General features: G+C 31.8%; 1 protein-coding gene across 1 annotated transcript in view; it reads left to right on the top strand.

Annotated features, from left to right (window-relative positions):
• Positions 1-22,603, top strand: part of egl (Egl_like_exo domain-containing protein) — a 64,085-nt gene that overhangs the window by 2,712 nt on the left and 38,770 nt on the right. Inside the window, exon 2 of the mRNA XM_065514494.1 lies at positions 10,064-10,557. Coding sequence (XP_065370566.1) covers positions 10,392-10,557 — 166 coding nt within the window. The 5' untranslated portion in view covers positions 10,064-10,391. The remainder of the gene's footprint in view (positions 1-10,063; positions 10,558-22,603) is intronic.

Below are 22,603 nucleotides of genomic sequence, written 5' to 3'. Positions count from 1 at the left end.
GCGATAGTCCTTAGAACTCGTTCAACGGCCTTCCGGTGAGTAGCATGCCAACACACCAATACCCCATAGAACAAGATGGGTTTAACAACAGCTTTAAAGATCCAATTGATGCCCTTCGGCATAATACCCCAATTGCTCTTTCACAGCATTAGATGGCCACATAGGCTTTATTAATCCTGTTCTGATTATCCCTGATCTCAAGATTGATTCCATTCAGTCTATATATTGTGTACCATTTATTAAATGCTACCTATACCCTCATAATGTGTTGCATTTTTAACGATCACAATAGAACAAAATCATTACCATTTATGCAATTTTCTTTTATGTAGCTTCTAAATATTAAAAAACTATACTTTTTGCTTACATAAAAAGTGGTGCATTCCTTTGATAAAATTGAGGGTTTTTTCATATATTCTGGGTTTTATGGTAACATTATTAGAAAAGAACACGACCAAACTACATTTTTTTCAGAAAAGAACACAAAGAAGGGTAAAAGGCAGAATAAATGCAACATTTATGCTAGAAAAGAAAACACCATAAGTCTACTCGAAACACTCCACTCACTCAGTGTTATTGTATCCAGAAATTTACCAGATATTAATACCGCAACATCGTCAGCATACTCGACTGTTTTGATCCTTCTGTTGTCCATCCTGACCAACTGGGTATTCATAGCCAGATTCGACAGAAGTGGTGATAATACACCACCCAGCGGGGTTTCACGATTGATCAATACCAAGTCCATCGCATATAGCATGGCATTGACATTGTTTAAAGCTCCTTCAATATCGAGAAAGGCTACAAGTGAATACTGCTTTTTTCATAGCAACTCTTCAATTGTACCAACTAACGGATGCAGAGCTGTTTTCACAGATCTCCCTTAGTGTAGGCATGTTGGGAGTTCCGTCGGAATGGTCATTCTCAGGATACAGAGGGGGTGAAATAGGAAATCCACCCCACCTCCCAAAACCGAACCGAATCAAAAAGGAATAAAAAGAAAAATGTATAACAAATTTTAATTTCCCCCCCACAAATGGTTGACCTGGATCCGCGCCTGTTCTCAGGTGTACCTCAATATCCATCTAGGGTTCTCAGCAGAAAGGATGCAAGACTAATTGGTCTGTAATCCTTTGGTTTAGTATGAGTCGCCTTACCTCCTTTAGGAATGAAGACTTCTCGACACCTCGTCCACCATGTAGGAATACACACTGACACACGATATGTATATATTAGTGAGCCATGGTGTTTTAAACAAATCTGTTAAAATTTGTTGTTGTTGTAGCAGCAGCGATTGCTGAGTTGACAGCCCTTGGCCAAGTGAACTCGGGTCATTCCGGTGCGTAGAACCGGCTGTCGTGGGAATGTGTCGATAACATTGCTTTGCCGTTGCTTTATCGGTTTCTATAGAAGTGAGCAAAAAGCGTTTTATCTAAACTTTATGACCAAATGTAACAAAAAGGGTATAAGGAAAACAAAAACGTATAAGAAAATCTTATAGAAATCGAAAAAGTATATTTGGTATAAGATTTCGACACAAAATTGTTTATATTTGCTATACTACGATTTTGCATGAAATCGGATGACTTGAACAGGAAGTAATTCATCCGGGAATAACAGACTTCAATATCTCGTTATTCGATTTCTGTATTATACCCCAATAACGTTCCCAGGAATGAAAGGATATAATATACAAGATTTTATCCGATAGATAGAAATAGACACAAAACCTTGTGAGGAGACTGATACTCTGTTATTCAGGCCTGTCACAGAATTCCCTTCCGATCGACCGTAATTTGCTTCTTCACAAGGAATGAATATACAAAATTAATTAACAAATTACACGGAATCTGACATTCCCACGACAGCCGCTTCTACGCACCGGAATGACCCGAGAACCTAAAACGAATTCGATTGAAATAAAAACTACGGAATTGAAACCATTCCGAACGAAATGTGTGACAGGCCTGATTATATACACTCAGACGGCGAACGTCACTATGGGATTAAATATGACTATTTATGTTGCCACTAATACGACGTTGACACAGGTACTGGATAAATGAGATCATCGATGAAATTGAATGATTAGATTCTGGAGGTGAGGAAGATGTGTGCGCGAAACTTTCGATTTGTCACTATTATATCTGATAATATCTGAGACATTCCTGGATAAGGCTATGTAATTTCGCTTGGGCCGTACATGACAGGAACTAGATTGCTGTTAAGGTTAGACATGAGCAGTTAGAGAATTGGTGTGGGGATGACAAGAGGTGATTGTTCGATAGGATTAGTAAATGTGATAATGACACCACTGATGTTTGTAGGATGTGCAATGACTTACGAACATATCTTCTGTCATTGTCCAAGGCTAGAACGCGATAGAATTCTACGATGGACTGGTAGACATTTTTGGTCGTATGATTCAACGATGGACTGGTAGACATTTTTGGTTGTATACTGAAGTATATCTTTTGTTTCATTAGGGGAATAAAGTGGTTTAATAACAGGAGATTGTTATTACTATTATTTTCGAAGCGAATCACAATGGATCCTAGGGGTCTCCGAGTGGATATGTACACCATGTAAATACTAAACTAAACTATTCATGTCAAAGTAAAATGTCCATACCAAAGATAATTTGATAAGCCTCTGTTGACTTAGACACCGAGTCAATAGAAAAACAAGTTATAAAACATTTGGAAATCAACAAATATGGACTAATTATTATTTAGGAACTCATGTCAATGGTAGCAGAGATCTGTTCACCGTTTCAACTTGAACTCCTAAGCCTATTTTAAATTGAATGAATATCTGACCAGTCGAGTAAGATTTTAAAAGTTTCCAAAATCGAATTGATTTGACGCTTATAAAATAACTTTATTTTTGTAAACTAATTAAATTTTTTAATGAACCTAATAAAAATATCATTCGTCTTAGAAAAATAGAAAAACATTCATCAACCAAAGATTCTGACTAATTTAAAATTTATTTGTCTTTTCTCACACATTGTGAGCACTAAACTAAAAAAAGAAAAACAAGATATCCTAAATAGAACATTACATTCTGACCACTCTGGCATTTTTCTTCGTTAATAAAAAATATTTCTTGCTACCCATAAGTGTGTCACTCATTCGTTTACCTGTCGGCGAACTGATTCATACATTTTCCTCGCGCGCACTTTTTTACAGCTGCTTCTTCATTCTCAGTTTTCTGGTAGTGCTGCCGTTGCCAGCCGCTTTGGCCGCAATGTTCACACGCAAAACACTAAAACGGTTTTTGCTTTTGGTTCGAAAAGAATTGAATAAAAGAAAAACAAAAAAAAAAAAAATATGTACTACACAGAGAGTCAAACATGCTTACTCAAGAAATGTAAAGTAAAAAGCAACGGACAAAGCCAACATTTTGTTCCCTCTTCAACTAACTAATTCTCTCAACACTATTTAACCAAACATTTACAAACAAGAAATTTATTTGTTGCAAAAATCATGAAATAAAAAATAATTTGTTAAAAAAATACACAAAACTTTCACATTTTAGTAAAAACAAATCAAACACACTCTTATTTAAAGAGAATGAGAGAAATATAGATAAATTGATGTAGAATGTGGTCGGTCAAGTATGTTTATCAAGTACCCTAAACACAATTGTACAATTTCTCGACAAAAATAACAAAAAACAAGTAAGAGAGCTATATTCGGCTGTGCCGAATCTTATATACCCTTCACCAAATTATACTTTAAAATAAATTTTTTTAGGTAAACAAAATTTATTTTTTTTTAATTGTTTTTAAATTTTTTTTTTGAAATTGTTTTTTAATTTTTTTTTAAAAAAAGTTTTTTCCAAATTTTTTTTTTTGGAAAAAAATGTATGACAAAAAAATTGTTTGATGATAAAAAATTCGGGTTATAAAATATTTTTCCTGATTTTGACCCATTGTAGGTCAAACTTACTATAGCCTTATCTACATCGTTGCAATGGACTTTGAAATATCTATCATTAGGTATCCATATTGTCTATATTAATGACTTAGTAATCCAGATATAGATCAAAAATAGGTAAAAAATCGAGGTTGTCCCGGTTTTTTGCTCATATCTCCGTTATTTATGGACCGATTTTGCTGATTTTAAATAGCAAACTTCTCGAAAGCATGTCTGACAGAATTATTGAAGATTTGGATCCCGAAGATATCTGGGGTCTTCAGAAAATTGATTTCAACAGACAGACGGACAGACAGACAGACGGACATGGCTTAATCGACTCCGCTATCTATAAGGATCCAGAATATACATATATACTTTATAGGGTCGGAAATGAAAAATGTAGAAATTACAAACTTATATATGTAGAGTAACTTCGGGTATTGTGGACTATGCGTCTAATGTGGACCAGTGTCTTTTTTCAGAAACTATTGAAGGTATGATAAAACTGATTTGTCGTACATTTTACAATTTGTTTGAAACGACAATTGCACATTTGCTTTCATGAGTTATTGATATGTTGACTTTTTATTCTTGTATTGAAATTAATGCGCCTGCTCAACATTTTTTTCGGCTCAAGTAAGAAACAAAATTTGGTACAGTTACTTGGTAGAATTTAATGTTTGGTTGTTTTATATAGTTAAAGTGGACACGTAGTTTTGCATATATTTGGTAAGAATTAAAGCACATTTAGATTATTAGGTAAAAATAACTTTTTACCACTGTAACCCAAGTTCGTGTAATGTGGACCACTTAAATTACTTGATTATGTACTACTGGTCCATATTACCCGACAATAACTATGTACTTTGTAAGCAATCTATCTAAGCCAAGAACGCGACTTTTTAGTTTGTATTAATAAAAATATATTGAAATTAAATTTTTTAATCATTCATGATTAGCTGGTTCATGAATTTTATGTATTAAATACTAGTCCACATTACCCTCATATAGTGGTCCATATTACCCTCCAATTTTTTTAATGCTGATTTTTGGGTTCCTTACAATATTTTCACATAAATTTTTTATCCTTTAACGGAAAAAATATTCAACTGCAAAAACCATTAGAGAATACATTAGCTAATTTATTGCTTCACAACTCTTTTAATATCCATATATATTGTGGCCAAAATTTAGAAAAAACAAAACGGTAGTCCACATTACCCGAAGTTACTCTATACCCTTCTCACGAAGGTGAAGGGTATAATAATCGAAGAATATTTTTGATATTGCAGAGAATGTCGTTGCTCAAGAAATCTGAACTTAAAATCGTTTAGTAAGCTTCATATAGAATTTTACATAGATTCCCAATAGAAATTAGTGCATTCAATCAGAGTCTGGCAATCCAAGCAGGACAACTGAACTGATCATATTCGTTCCCATGATAATTGAATATTCGCTCCGGAACGACACGAGTTTCACTCGGCAAAGATTGTCAATCCAGCGACAGCTGTACCAACCGGAAGTTTTTCACCAGGGAAGAACAGCAACAATTGGTCATATCATCGACCAATTGGTGCCCACGCATTTTCACTGAAGTTTAGAATATACTAGGGATGCCAAACTGGACTGGGTTTTACAAATCCCGGGATTCGGGATTTTATAAATGAAAATCCCGGGATCCCGGGATTTTTCAGGATCCCGGGAATTTTCGGGATTTTTTGGGACTTCGGGATTTTAGTTAAACGTCAAAAACATCAAATTCAACAATAAATACTATTATTTCATTAATATATTTAAGTAAAAATATAACAAATCAAAAACTAATGCATTAAATTAAAATAAAATGGTCCATGATTTCCCCTAGCTCCATACAATTGTCCCCCGGAGTACTGTTTGAGCAGTCATAAATATCTTGATTATGCGGCAATCCATATAAAATTTTGCACAAAATAAGTTGTAAGTACTCTGAAATTTTACTGTAAAGTACTGCGGAAATCGGGCTACATTTGCCCCTTCAGAAAATAACTTGAACATAAATTTCGTAAAAGTGTAAATTGTGTAAAAGCCTGTTAATGCAAGGGAGACGTGCTGCTCCCTGATTCAAATGAAAAAATCTGGCTGCGTTTGGATTTGAAGCGAGATTAGTATTATAAAAAATATGCTGAAATTTAGCTTTCCAAGTATTTTGGGTGCTTCAGAAATCTTCCTAAAATATCAAAAATCTCATAATATTTCGGGATCGGGATTTCGGGATTGGCATCCCTAGAATATACTAATACATATTAAAAATTCTGTCAAAAATTAAATTTTTTAATATCTGTTCAATGACGAAGCTTGGGATTGCGGAGATCCTTTCCATTATGATCTTAAATTAATTAAAGTTGCAAAAATTAATGTCGGTACATGATCTAGAAGCATCAATAAGATGGTCTTCTCCAAGACCGGTCATTATACAAGAACCTCTAACAGGAAAGTAGGATTGATTACTGTCGTTTGTAGCCAATAGACTATGTTGGCCAATATTCAGGATTAAAGGACATTGTTACTGTTTCAACTATATTACATTTAAAACTCATATAGAAAACTCAAAATAAATTCAAAACCCATAATAATGAATTTACTTAGCATTTTTGGAATGATAGATTTTGCTGTTTCTCAGATTGTATCTTCTCGTATCTCCTAGAGAACAAAATAAGTTTTACTGGAATTATAAACACATCTCAGGCAGATATGTATTGTATACTATCCATAAGTGTGGGAAGAAGTTTCTCTTGGTAGATAAGGGGGCACATTTAGAGTGAACTTTTACACAAAAAGTGAGAAAGATTAGCACCATTTATTACTAATTATAATATAATACGACGATATCATGAAGATACTTTTCAATCATTTCTCGAAACCAATTTTCCTCTTCCAATAAGTACACTACAGAACATCCATTTTATTTTATGATTATTTGAGATTATTAGAAGTACCATCCAGCTGGCAGCTGTTATATATGGGGCTCATATGCATAGATTTGTAATTCGTCGCCTTTTATGATCTTATATTCCACGTGTAATGCATCTCAATCGACTTGTTTACACTCCTTATGCAATATTCAGTGCATAGATATAGAATCCGACCGAATATTCGATTTTGGATTGGGCCAAACATCGGCCTAATACCAGTATTCACAATTTGGCCGAATAACTAAACCGAAACTTTTATAAAGTAAAAATAAAGATAATGAAATTTTAAAGGAGAAACAAACGAATATACGTCTAAAATCGATGTCTTCCGATTTGAAAATTTGCACATATTGGATAGTAATTCAGACACAATTTATCAACAAGATCGGTCAAGAACTATCTGAGTTAGAGGCGGTCGAATTTTGACATTTTGGCCAAACCAATTAGGAAAACCAGTGAAATACGGTCTCCTTAAAGATGACAATTAAACAATTGTTGACAGTCTTTGATAGAGAGTCTTCTGTTGCTCAGAGAAAAAGGAATTCATTTACAATTAAAAGGAAAGGAATTTAAAAAAAAAATATCCAGAGGTTCTAATGTTGCAAATCTGTCTTGAGATCTGTCCATAGAGAAAGAAAATAGTTTTTCTCGATCACTTCGCTTTAGTGAAATAACGATATTTTTAAAGTTGCAACTTCAAAACATCACACGAGGACGGCTCAATAAGTCAGTGACGTTTTGAATGAAATACAGGTTTTTGGATAAAAAAATCATTTTATTTTTCAACATAGTCTTTGAGCTCTATAAATTTTTATCAAAGTTTCTTAAATTTGTTCATGTGCACCCGATTGAGAGCAAATCCGGCACCCATTTTGCTGAAAATTTTCTCATACTGAAGTGATCATTCAAAATTTAGCCATGTGAGATGACTATGGCTCCAAAGTCTCTAACACTTTTAATCTCCGATAGGCCAACAGCATATCAATAGTTTCGGGTGTAGAGATTCAACTGGGCGTAAATAACGATCGGCATCTTTCGCGCTTGTACGCGGAAAATATATCTGGGATTTCATTCCACATATTGCGGCTATATAATGGCTTTTTTCCGTAATAAGTAGTGCGATCCAATAGTCGGATGATCTCACATAGCATTTCTAGAAGAACACGTATTTTTAGTTTTGACGTTTATGAAAGAAAAAGCTATTTGAAAGATATAGCGAATGGTTTTGAGTACTTATTTAAAAAAAGTAAAGACCCTTATCGAGGTTGACGTTTTACGCAACATAGTTGGGCAGAATCATATTTTTTTGCTTTTGGAACATTTTTAACCACGTGGTATTTTTTTTTTGTTTGCCATCCCCTTTTAAAGATTCTTATTTTTTTTGGAAAGGCGTGTGCTATTTATCACTTATAACTTCCGAGTTAAAGGCATTTGAAAATATAAATTTAAAAATGTTGCCATACCTTGGTACGTTTTATTAAAAATATAGGGCGTACTTTTGGACCAAATAGACTCGATTCAAGATTTCAGAGCAATATCAATTATGAATCCAAAAATAAACGATTTTCAATATAAAAATTCAAAAAATAGTAGATTTTTGCTATTTTTTGGGCGAAAAGGTGACTTAACTCTTTTTTATTAAAAAAAAAAAATTCTTTAAGAACATATAACAATTTCATGTTCTTCTATAAGGTATCTTTACGGAGAACATTTTGGTATAAAAAATATGTCCCATTTTCGCATCTACGTCCTTCGTAATTTGACCTATTTTTATATCAATATGTCAACTTTGGGCCACTTGTTCTAAAATTCCAAAGGTATCAAAAAACAGAAAGCAGCTTTGCAAACCTTGATGTGTTCCCTATTTATCCCCAAAGTATTTTCCCAGCCCCAAAGGAAATGTGGGCAAAATTGTAATTTGGAATGAAGAATTTAAAAAACATTGAAAATTTTAATAGGATTGCAAATATTAGGAACAATTTGATCCACATTTATTCCGAACTAATCTTTTTTGTTTAGATAAGTTATATTTTGGCATTACAAAAAAGTTTCAAGTCAATATCTCATTTAGATTCAAAAATATGACACTTTAAATCTCACTCTTTCAAAACTATTGCACATCTAGCCGAGCGCTTTCCAAAAATATTAAAATCGGATGGAAACAAAAAAAAAAAATAGCGCCGCTCCTGGAGCATTTGTTCGGCCCATTTTTATAACTTGGCTACGCCCACGTTAAATTTCACCTCGGATTTTATTAATGAATCTGGTCCACTGTACGCCATAGAAAGTTTCGCATTAGTATAAAGAAACAGAATGCATTTTATCTTTAATCTAATACGAAACTGTCGAATGGCGTTTTACGCCAACCACAATAAGGGTGTAAGTTTTGAGTTATGACCCTCTAATCGCAAATGAAGGTTGTGAAGGTCTGTAGGGTGTAAACAGCTGTATGTCTTAAAAACAAATTCCAAAGCGCAGACTCGTTTAATTCGCCGTGTTTATTGTTTGTTTGTTGAACTAAAGGAATGTTGTGTTGTTGTTTGAAGAAAACGAAAAGAGCATTTAGTTTTCATTCAACTTCCGTTTCCTTAACACAAGGATACTCGAAATAAAGCGTTCATTTTACCACGTAAGTGTGTAACGAGTAACGGTTTCCTTTAGCTTAGAATGTAATGTTTTTGTTGATTTATTTGAATTTTATGGCGGTGACGACTGTTCGGACAGTTTTGTGTTTTTTATTTGACAATTTGTGTTATTGTAGTTTGAGTGCAAGTAGTGTATTAGCGTAGCTTAGTGTCCTACATCAGGTAGTAATGTTGGTTAATTATTTACAACATAAACGTGCTACATAATTCTTTTATTCAAATTTCTTACTTAAGATAATGTAAAATGCAAGACATACAATTACACCCAAACATCATAACAAAACCCAGCAAATGTAAATGTTTGCCAGCTGAACAGAAAAAAAAAATCAAAAACAAATAAAAAACCTTTTAACCAACATTTTATTCTTGCTCTTTATTTATTTATAAACACAAAATAATATAAACAAATGTATAAAAAGAATTCTTTATTTCTTATTAGTTTATTGCATAATATGTTTGTTTTTTCTCTTTTTCTTTAGAAATTTTGTATAATTTAATATAATTTTAATTTTATTTCATTTCTATTTAAATATTTTACTTTTAGATAAAAACCAGAAAAAAACGTAATATAAATAATATTTAAACAATTATCACTTATCATCAGTGTTTCCCAAACTGCCTTATCTAAAATTAAATTAAATAAAACAAAAATCAAATATCAACATAAAACGAGAGCTTCCTATTTAAAATTCATAAAAATTTTATTCCCAAAAATAAAAGTAATTAAATTAAAATCTAACGAATAATTGTTACAACGATTAAGGTTGTGCTTAAAACCTAGGAAATAAATCCAAATTAATCTAAATCAAAATACATATTAAAGTTAAAACAAAAGTTTAAGTCTAAATAGAGCGAACAACCAACCACTCAATATGGAATCCATGGAATATGAAATGGCACGCAACATGACGTTGCTTTTCTTCTTAGAACGTTTGCTAGACAAAGGCGAGCCCCGTACCGTTCACGATTTGTCGTGTCAATTTGGCAACAAGGAATTCACCAAGGAAATGCGTCAAATAGCTGGTGGATCACAGTCGGGTAAGTTTACTTCATAATTATAGAAATATTTTTTTTTTAAAAAATTAATGTTAGTTCATGAGTGTCAATATTATTATGATTAGTTGAATGTTGTGGAGGTAACAACTAACGTCATGGAAAATAAACTTAAAGTGAGGCTTTTTTAACTCAAAACGAAAAAGTACTTTTTCTACTACTTTTTCAAAAGTAATATTTTTAGAGACTATGTACTTTAAAATTAAAAATATAAATGTTAATTGAATTCTGTCAAAAAAAAAATAAAAAAGTACTTTTTCTACTACTATTTTTCAAAGCTTTTATTTTAGTAATTTTAAGCAAAAATATAACAGTTTTATGCTAAATTGTGTTGTATTACACAAAACATACAAAGTACCTTTCTACTACTTTTTCAAAAGTACTTTTATTTGTATGAAAAGTGATTTTAAACTTAAAGTGAGTCTTGCATTTTACTACTTTTTCAAAAGTACTTTTGTTTGTATGAAAAGTGATTTTAAACTTAAAGTGAGTCTTGCATTTTACTACTTTTTCAAAAGTACTTTTATTTGTATGAAAAGTGATTTTGTTTGAATGATTTTTGGGTATTGTGACACTTGATATAATAGTTAAACCCTGAAAATCTGAGTAAGATCGGATAATGTTTGGAAATGTGTTTACAAGGGACCAAGAACGGAAAGATTTCTCGATTATCTTTCTACTTTTTGGCGATTTGCCCTTCTTCTCATTCAGAGAGCATTTAAATTTAGAGCTCCAGACCTATTGTGCTGCCGGCTGGGAAGTGCTGGGTACAAAATTCTTGAACTTAAGGTACTCATCTACCAGAGCATGATACTTTACTCGATCTCAATGGGTTAAATAGTGATTCCAAGTAGCGATTTGGATTATAGGGATTTAAGACTCTTTTCATCTTTTCTGACTCGTTTTTTTTCGCATACCCTTCGATTGGTCCTCAGACTTGACGGCCAATTATTGGGATGTATTGAAGAATTATTTGGTGTGACTTTTACCACATACTAAGAAATCGACTACTGTCTTCAGACTGGTGGTGATATGTTTGTCCTCGAATGAGATGTACATCTTGTTGTTTTTTAGTTTTATTTTCGAATCCATATGTTGTTTTCACGAGTAGGCACGTAAGGTGATGGACGATCTATTCAGTGACGGCGTACATGAAGGGGAGCTATTAGCGACTTGTCTTCTTTAACCACTCACTAGTCATTCAGGTTCTCGGCACTAACAATTGGCTGCAAAAGGGAAGTTGAAGGAACTAAAAAGTATTGGAATTAGGAGATGCGAGGATAGCATTTTAAATTTATTATCTCAAAAGTTGCATTGCAGAATCCACTAACCAAGATAAAAATCACAATTATATGTCGATAAATTGCACTTAGTTTCCCCAGACTTTTAACATATGAAACATATACAGGTTGACCTATGAATTTTCATACATTAAGAAACTGGAATAACTTTTTTTGTAATCCATAGAATTTATTCAATCTTTTTTCATTTGAGAGCCCATTGAATTGTATTAAAAATAGTTTAATTAGTCTTAAAGATAATTGAATTTAAATACCCGCCCTGCTCGTTGATGCAGTTGCGGCATCTTAGCAAAAAGTTGTGCACACCACGCGAATTGGATGCAATTCACTCTCATGCAGTATTTCTGGATTGAAACCACTCCATATGCGACAATTTTATTAGATTACATTGCAGTTCTAATCAAAATGAGCCTCATCAGACATGAAAGAACAATTCAACAAGTTCTCGTCTTCTTCCATCTTTTCAAGCATGTTCTGGCAAAATTCCAAGCGAATCGGCAAGTCTGCATTTAGTTTTTTAGACATTTAGTTAAGCTGCATTAAGTTTTTTAGACTTTGTGGGGGAATAAGTTCAAATCCTATTTGAGCAGATAATCACCTTGTTGCAACGCTGGGGTTGCTTTGTATGGCTGCAATTACGGCAGCAATAGTTTCCTCTGTTCGAACGGAAGGGTTTATAAGGCCTTCTAGCGACAGTCCCGTGTTGTGGAAAATTATTCACTAGTCTCATAATGGTCCATGTACTCGGAGGATCGCCGCCAAATGTGTGTCTATATTCTGAACCAAAATTACAGACTCCAAAGTGTGATTGCGGTGGACAATATTTTTTCAGTGTCCCAGTTTTCCATTTTTATTATATCTAAGGATCAATCTACAAAAACAAAAAAAAAAAATCCAGATTACTTAGATGGAGAAAAAGTTATCAAGTTTTCTTTTAATAGCGGCTTTCATCAGCCACCTTGTACATATGTATATTATGATTTTCCTATTCGTCTAAATGATGGACTTTCTATATGGACATTTTTATAAACACTTGTTTTTATTGGACAACACGGCCTATCATGGTATTATAGTCTTGTAAATATTAATTTGGAATATTTACTGCATCCACATAGACTTTGTTAATGTGGATGCAGTCGTTGTCTCTGTTAATAAAAATGGAATATTTCATAATCAACTAAATTGGTAACTTGATAACGCGTTCAATGACATTCTACACATGCCACATTCATTGTCTTTATACACTGGTTATTAAATACTTTTCAGATTTTTTGTTTTAATATTATGCAGGTGTAACATGTCATTGGCTTCCTTGTAGCTCGCTACTCCAAATATATGTATATTTGATTTTCTATGCAACATTTTCCACTCAACAAATACGGCGACATATCAAAGTCATTAACATTAGATGGGCTTTTCTTTCATACTTTCTGGTGTGTTACAAATAAAATGAAACTCTTAAAATAAATTCAAAAACACATATTGAAATGTGTAGTACTTGAATACATATTTATTTATTTAAATACACATTTACGCGGAGCTAGATTATTTTTACACTTTGTTTACATTGGAGGTTGCATTTGTTTTTTCTAAATCCCATAAAAAAAGAAACAAATGGATTTGTTATTTAATTTTTCGGTAGGTATTACTTGTACTATTCAAAATGGCTTTATTGCTTTCCATGTTGTTTTATTTTATTTCGATTTGCTCTTTTTGATTTTTAACATGTTGCACTCAGTGTTTGTGTGTGGTTTGTTTGTGAAGTGCAGCATGCCAGCATGCAACATTTGTTGTGGCGGGCTGTTTCCTGTATTTTAGGTTCACTGTGTGTTCGTTCGTTCATTCATTCGCTCAATCATTCGTTTATTCATTCATTCATTGTGTGAGTTTTTACTACACATTTTCCCATTTGTTCACGGAGTTCAGTTGTTGACTTTTCAAGATGTTTGACATTTCAGCGAAATTTTTTTGTATGCACATACATACATTTGTTAAAATTTAAACAATTTCATCGACAGCATATATCATACCTTCCTTGGTTTGGGTTAAATTTATTTCGAAGTAATACAGCAAAAAATGGGAATCCACTATTTATTATATTTAAATATACAGGCGTAAAATAGATAGTTTGAAACGAAAGGGAAATATAAGGTGCCCAAAGTTCGACCGGAAGTGTAATGGCCAGTGTTTTTGGTAAATAAACTGCACCACGTTGATGTAATACATAAATCTACACAAAAAACAAGTAAGAGAGCTATATTCGGCTGTGCCGAATCTTATATACCCTTCACCAAATTATACTTAAAAATATATTTTTTTTTAAATATTTTTATTTAAACAAAATCAAAATTTTTTTTAATGTTTTAAAATTTTAAAAAAAAAAAATTATTTTTCCAAATTGTTTTTTAATTTTTTTTTAAAAAAGTTTTTTCAAATTTTTTTTTTTTAAATTTCTTTAATTATTTTTGTTGGAAAAAGAATTTATGACAAAATACAAATTTTTGAGGAAAAAAAAATTAGGTTAAAAAATATTTTTTTCCGATTTTGACCCATTGTATGTCCAACTTATATACGTCGTTGCAAAAGTCTTTGAAATATCTATCATTAGATATCCATATTGTCTATATTAATGACTTAGTAATCCAGATATAGGTCAAAAATCGAGGTTGTCCTAGTTTTTTCCTTATATTCTCAGCCATTTGTGGACCGATTTTCTCGATTTTAAATACCGAGCCGGAAGAATTTCGGAGATATTGATGTATGAATCGTGTATGTAAGTTATTTGGGGGCCTCGCAAAGTTGATTTCAACACACAGACGGACAGACGGACATGGCTATATCGATTCCGCTATCTATAACGATCCAGAATATATATATATATACTTTATGGAGTCGCAAATGAAAAATGTGGAAATTACAAACGGAATGACAAACTTATATATACCCTTGCCACTCATGGTGAAGGGTATAATAATATTTGGATCAAATATTATATTTAATTATGAGCAATTTTTGTAGGAATAAAAAAATAAAGCAGTTATTTGCCAGAAATTTCTTCAAAAAATGTTTCGATATAGTAATCAAACAGTTACAAATATTTTCGCCTTAAACGATGTAAATTGCAAACTTTTCGACACCCAGTTCGATACAATTTGAGAAATTTTGTTTTTGATACATTAAATCGAGATTTACGATGTTGATAAACAATTTTTATTCCCACCACTTACAAAATGGATGTATATTGATTTTGTCATTCCGATTGTAACACGTCGCAATATTGGTCGTTTATTCTGTGGTGCAAAATTGTTTATAGAAAATACTGTTATACACAAACATTTATATTGAAAGCACTGTTATACACAATACTTTCTTTAAAAATTACTGTTATACACACTAGTTTCAATAGAAAATACTGTTATACACTTTTTTACTGTTATACACAATATTTTCTATAAAAATTACTGTTATACATTTTACTGTTATAAACAATATTTTTGTTATACACAAAAGTTTCATAAAAATTACTGTTTTACATAAAATTTTCTATAAAAATTACTGTTATACTGTAATTTTCTATATAAAATAATGTTATAGATTATCTATAGAAAGTACTGTTATACACACGATTTTTATATACACAAATATTTATATTGAAATCACTGTTATACACAATATTTTCTATAAACATTACTGTTTACATTTTACTGTTATACAGAATATTTTCTATAGAAAATACTGTTATATACCATAGAAAACATTAATATACACAACATTTTCTATAAAAATTACTGTTATAAACCAGATTTTCTATTAAAAATAGAACAATGTAAATAAAAATTACTGTTATACACAAGATTTTCTATAGCAATCCTGTTATAAAGAAAATACTGTTGTATACAAGATTTTCTATAGAAAATACTGTTATACACAAAAAGTCTGTAAAAAATACTGTTATAATGGAATTTTTCTATGGAAAATACTGTTTTGCACAACATCTTCACTGTTATACACAAGATTTTCTAAGAAAAAATTTACTGTGATAATTTATTCTATAAAAAATGTTGTTTTACACAAGATTTTCCATAGAAAACTGAAACTGGTTCAATGGGTAGGTTCGAAGGTTTCAATAACTGTCTTCTTTAAAAAATAACGAAAGAAAAGAATATGAATACGATATGAACAAAAATGCTTATATAGATCACCAAATAATGCAAACTATATAGGAATGTCTGCTGACATAAAATACTGAAAATTGCTTGAAAGTATCAATTCAGTCGCGGGATTTGATTTTGTATACCCTACATCACCATAGTGGTGAGTAGTGTTTATAAACCGGTTAACCGAAAACCCGGTTTTTCTTCAAAATTTCGGTTTTTTGCGAACCGGTTAATTTAAAATGTTGGTTTTCGGTTAACCAGTTTATCCGGTTTATATTACTCGGCTAAGAGGTTTTTAAAATTTGGGTCTAAAATCAATAAATCTCATGTTTCATTTTATATATCAAACATTTGGTCTGATTTGAAACCTAAACTGCTGATATACAATATAAAGTTCTTTCGATAAAACAATGTTATAGAGAATTATACAGCCCAATCATGAAAAAAAAATCCCCGTGAGTTTTCTCATTTTTCCTATTCATTTCATAATTGGGCTCCAAATAGTAGAGGACGATGAGTTTACATAAAAACTTTTTCAGAATCAATTGCACATAATGAAATTATTAAAAATTAAAATTAAATTTCGCATAATTCTAGAAGTATAGACTAATGATTACTAATGATTTATTAAAAACTTGGTGATGATTTTACCAAACGTTAAATTGAATTTGATGTACATAAAAAGCTAAAAAGCGCTAAAAATTACATTTGAATATAAAATCACTAAAAATAATATTAAATTCAACTATTTGGTGTTTTAATTCTGGAACAATAATATATTTTACATTAAAATACTATTTTTAAGTTAAATATTTCAGTTACATTTTTGATATTTTAAATTTTAAGTTTAGTGTTGCTAGAAGAAATTATGAAAATTCCCTACACTGATTGAATAAAATACTTGCTAAGATTCGTTGGATGTAGGAAAACATTTAATGAAATTTTATGCAGAGTTCTTCTATCCAAAATGATTCCGTCTTATCTTTATTGTTTCACTGGCATAATTTGAAATTTTTAAGATGATTTTCCATTTTTTCAAATCAAAAAACAAATAAGGAAAGCGCGTCTTTTAGAGGGAAAAATGCGACTTTTGGATTCTTAAAAAGTGCTAAATATAGCGCGAAAAGCGCTAAATTTGCAACGCTGGTTTTTATCTTAAAATATTATTTTATTAATCATTTCGTTAGCTTAGTGTACAAACGTGATAAGTTCATTTTCAGAAATATTACAGGAGCGACAAAAAATGTTCTAAAATCCTTGACTTTAAATATTTTTGAAATCAGTTAATGGAGTTTTATTACTTATTTTATATCAGAAACTCGAGGTGATAATAAATTTCAAAATTATCAAATATTGAATTATGAAATTTATGATTTACATTTTTTGGTTGAAATTTAATGAATATGAAAACCAATAATTAAAACAATTCCATTTGACTGAGATAATAATCTGGACATTTTTACAAAATAAAATGGACTTAGTCCTTTTGCATATTTATAGTTATTAAAAACAGGACAATTTTCGGTTTTTTAAAAAATCGGTTTGGTCTAATGGTAGGTCTACTATGGTCGAAAGTACGTTTTTGACATATTAAATAAAGAAAAGATATACAAAATATTATTTAGAAAACATTCCGATTATTACATATTTTCTTGTTAAAACCACAACTAAGTATCTATTTATGTATGTATTTCCAATAGTTTTTTTTTTCATTGCGACCTGCTGATTCAAATTATTATTTTACCCCTTTACAACTATACCAACTAAGTTTGCCATTTAGTTTTTCCAATGTCTCATTTATATTTCTTAATATTTAATTTAAAATTCCATTTACGATGGTTGAATATCATGACTCTATTGTAACATTAACATTGGTCCCCAAACAGTTATGAACTCATTATATAAAGTTTAATGCCATTTAACACACTTACGACTTGTGACTACAAAAAAATAAAAGAAATGAAATAAATTTTGCACAAAACAAACCAAAAAAAGGAAAAAGATGTCAACATAATTTTTGCACAAATGTCGTGCAGCTAAATAACAAGAATGGCAACAATAGAAACACAACAACAGCTAAAAAGGGGTATGTGTAGTATTATTTTGCGATATATTTTTAAATATGCAAAAATAATGACATTAACATCAATTTCAATACAAAAACAAATACACAAACAACCATTCAAATGCAAAATAAAAAAAAACGAATTTTTACATTTAAATATTGAACACAAACGTGTAGAAAAAAAAACCATAACAAATCCATGCGACAGCAACAATTTTTTTTTTGTTATAATGGAAACAAAATAGAAATGTTGCAAAAAAAATAAAGACAAGACTTACATACATTTATAAATAAGTGCTATACTTAGTTCCCTACAAGCAACAACCCTCTTGAACAAAAATTTGCAAAACGACGAAAAAAATATTATAAATATAGAGGCCAAATTACAGACATTTTTATACTCACTTACCTACAAAAAATACGAGGCTGGAATGCAAAAGTTTTTTGAAAAGCAATAGTTTTCGGAGTTTTTCATATATCATTTCATGTCAAGTGAACCAACTTTTGAAATCGATGTCTTCCGATCGGGATAAAATTTGCACCAAGGTTAGTTCTTTTTTTCATCAAAGTGGTCAAAATTTTACATTTTGGCCAAACAGGTGTAACTTATTGCTTATTGTTCTTAGCAAAATGTGTCCCAAATAGTTTAGATAACGGTTTCCTCAATCTTCCGAAATCAAAAACTATTTTTCCCAAAAAAATAGAAGACCTATTTGGTCGCTTAGTGGGATGCGAGTGGAGTATCTATCAAAATAAATGATTTCTAACTCAAAACATAAAATTTTTTACTATTTTTGCAAAATCAAAAAATTGTTGGAAATTTTTTTCAAAATGGACCCTTTTTATTTATTTATTTTTTGCTCAAATGAAATCTTAGTTCTTTTCCTTGAATACCTTTTTGGTCGCTTAGTGGGATGCGAGTGGGAATAAATATTTATTAATATAAACTCAATACATACAATTTTTGACTTTTATTTTGCAAAATATAACTTTATTTCCAAAATGGGCCCAAACATTCTTCCAGTTCTAACTTAGGATGGGATAAATTGACAAACTTAAAGACTCTCTGTGATATATCTCGAAACCGGATAACCCTGAAATACAACTATTTCTTAAGATCTTTATTGCCGCTATTTTTTCACTTGAGCTACAATTCTCATTATGCCCTCGTATTAATTTCTACTCAGTTCACACTGTAACAAACACACCCACAAATGCAAATGTCATGTCTATATGTTGTTGGAATAGACAGACCAGAGTACAATAATAACAACAACAACAACGAATTTAGTACATAGAAAAACAATTTGTATGGGTGTCGTCAATATCTCACATCATACAAAATACCGATTACGAATGAGTAAATTGTACGCAAACACACACAAATACACGAATACTCATTCTCACATTCATTTATTCAACATGTTCTCTTACGTTCCTTTACTGATTCGACTTTTACATATCGGTGTAGTCATACTTTGATTGTATATACATATACTTGGAGAATTTTACACCACTACCACGTTTTTGAACCTTGAAAAAAAAAATATTTTTGGTCGTAAAAGCTTTTTTACTGGTAAATAGATACAATATTTGGGTCCGTCAGATATTGGGATACATAGTTGAAAATTGCATGTTGAAGATATGAATTGTTTCTTAGATTTGAGTGAGCACCTGCTCCGAGGACCGCGATCATCCACACCCAGAGCGTTAACAGCTGGGACCACGGGGAGGTCTGACATAGATGCATGAAAATGATTGGGATAACTATATACTTACTATACCGGCCAAATGTTGAAGATATTATGTATGGAATATAATATCGTCCAAATGGTGACACGGATCCAAGAAGTCGCATAGATTTGGCTGCATTCTCAGAATATCTCTCACAAAATAGTATAGCTAGGTCAAATCACACGATCTTGATGGCCAATTCACGTCACCTCTCCAAGAATTAACCATACCCTTAAATAGTTGATGTAGGATACATTCACTGTATAGAAAGTAGCAAGCAACGCCCTGCTGAAACTACATGTCGTTCATAGTATTCAATTCGGCCCAGATTAAATTGATATTGTGGAAAGGACTAATGGTTCCGCCACCTTGCGAGCTTCGTGTGGGTGGCAATTATAGCAATTATAGATAAAGATAATGATGATGATGACGTTTGTACTAATGCACTCTCATTTTGATAAGAATGTTTTTATCATTTAGACGTTTTGCTTAATTTTAAGATAAGCCTTGATATTTGACATCAGTGACTAAAAGACAAACAACAGAATTAACATACACCGCCAAAACAACCGCCAAAGCCACAGACTGTCAACATCGACCCTTCCTTGTTCAAAATCTTTTATTAGGAATGACAAACTCGTTGTGAAGGATATAATAAAATAAACCTAGACGTACCTAGTCGTGGTTGAGCTTTCTGATCAGTTTAATGTGAGAACAATTAATGATTGAATATCCGTTTTGAAGGCTTTTGATTGGTGGTGTCTCGAGTTCCTTCTGCACTTTCCTGAAGATATCGCTCTAGCTCTACCCGATTAGTTTATAAATCCAATAGACGTGATGGGACTAAATTGTATTAACATTTAAATATAGGGGATATATTATTATAATCCAGATCATAGGCTTGGCATTTGGTCTTCTCAAGCTCTTGAAGTTCCTACCTGACACTCGAAATATATGATATTGTGGGGGGAACTACTGTGTTCTCTGACCGCAAGAAACCTATATTTCTAATTAATTTATTGTTCTCAGATATTTGCACCATCCTTAAGATTTTTTTTTGGCTGATAGTGTCGAAGACCTTAGAATATTCAAGCTGCACAAGGAATATCCTTTCATAATGCGTCAGTTCAATATATACTGGTATCGAGCTGCTTATAGCTGAAGAAAAGTTGGTGATGGAAAGTCTTTTCTATTATCTTTTCGGGGTTTAAATAACGGAATCGATCTCCAATTATTGCAAGGTATTTCCACATCTGCTTGAATATACATAACTTAGGGGTTATTGACTTTTGACCTCTGCAATTTTAACTTGGCTTTAATTGGATGGCGAGTAAAGATCTGACTGAAAGCCTGGACATATTGCCGTCTCTCATAAACTTTGTCACTCCAATACTCAAGTGTAAAATTTACAATTTTTCTAATTATGTGTTTCCTCTTGCTTCAGCAAAAGTAGTGAGACCACATTAAGAGGATTCGACGTCTTATTCTCGCTTATGACGTATTAACAAGGTGAGTGCGTCCCGGCAACAAATACAACAATGCAAAAACAACAGGCATTTTGTTATTGTTAAAATGTACTCTAAATGTCAAAATCAAGGCGAATTAAAATATTACCATGTTATTTACAATAACAAATGTAAACATAAACATAGTTCGTCAGAAGATGCACATTAAACCACAGCGAATTAAGGAACAGCTGATTTTATGCACTCACATTGTTAATACGCCTTGAGTGCGACCATATTAATATTATTCAACCAGAGGAGATAAAGTGAATGTCTGATTCTCTAAAGGTAGGATCACACGATTGCCGCAATGCACCAATTATTGGTCTATTTTATACGTCAATCGTGTGATTTCACAACTCATTGGCTCATATGTCAAACCACAACAATATTGTGCTTATTTGGCCCAATCAAATGCAACACTGGTGCGGCAATCATGTGAATGCTTGATAGGCAACATGCACCAATAAAAAAGTTAAAAATACAACAATATTTATTGTGTTCTAGTGCGGCAATCAAAGAAGACAATTAGCGCCAATATTCATTTTTGTAAAAGAAATATTCTTTTTGTGAGCCACTCTTTGACCCACATACATCTTTTAACATTTCTTTATTAATTTTTTTATACGATAATTAAGGTCGACGCAATTTTCTTTTTTTATTTAACAAATAATTTTTTCACAATTAGATTTTTTTACATTTATGTAAACAAAACAAAATTTAACATCTAGACAACAGCTGTTTCTCTGAGTTGCCGCAAACTAGAACAATCGTGTGACTGGAATGCGACAATTATTGCCACTATATCGCTTTGCGCCAATTAACGACAATCAAATTTATATAAAATGAGGCAATCATGTGACTGCAGAGAATTTGATTGGGACAATTTCTTTATTGGGCCCCAATTCAGCACAATAAAATTTGTATTAAATTGGTTCATTGCGGCAATCGTGTGATCCTACCTTAAGTGCTGAATATTATTGAAACATCTGTTTAATACCCTTCACCTTCGTGAGAATGGTAATGGTAATGGTGTCATTCCATTTGTAATTTCCACAATATAATTTTCCGACCCTATATATACATATATATTCTGGATCCTTATAGATAGCGGAGTCGATTAAGTCATGTCCGTCTGTCTGTCTGTTGAAATCTGAAGACCCCAGATATCTTCGGGATCCAATTCTTCAATAATTCTGTCAGACATGCTTTCGAGAAGTTTCCTATTTAAAATCAGCTAAATCGGTCCACAAATGGCTGAGATATGAG

The sequence above is a fragment of the Calliphora vicina genome, chromosome 5 (genome assembly GCF_958450345.1).
Source record: "Calliphora vicina chromosome 5, idCalVici1.1, whole genome shotgun sequence".
NCBI classification, from domain to species: Eukaryota; Metazoa; Arthropoda; class Insecta; order Diptera; family Calliphoridae; genus Calliphora; species Calliphora vicina.
This window is presented reverse-complemented; position numbering and strand designations above follow the sequence as displayed.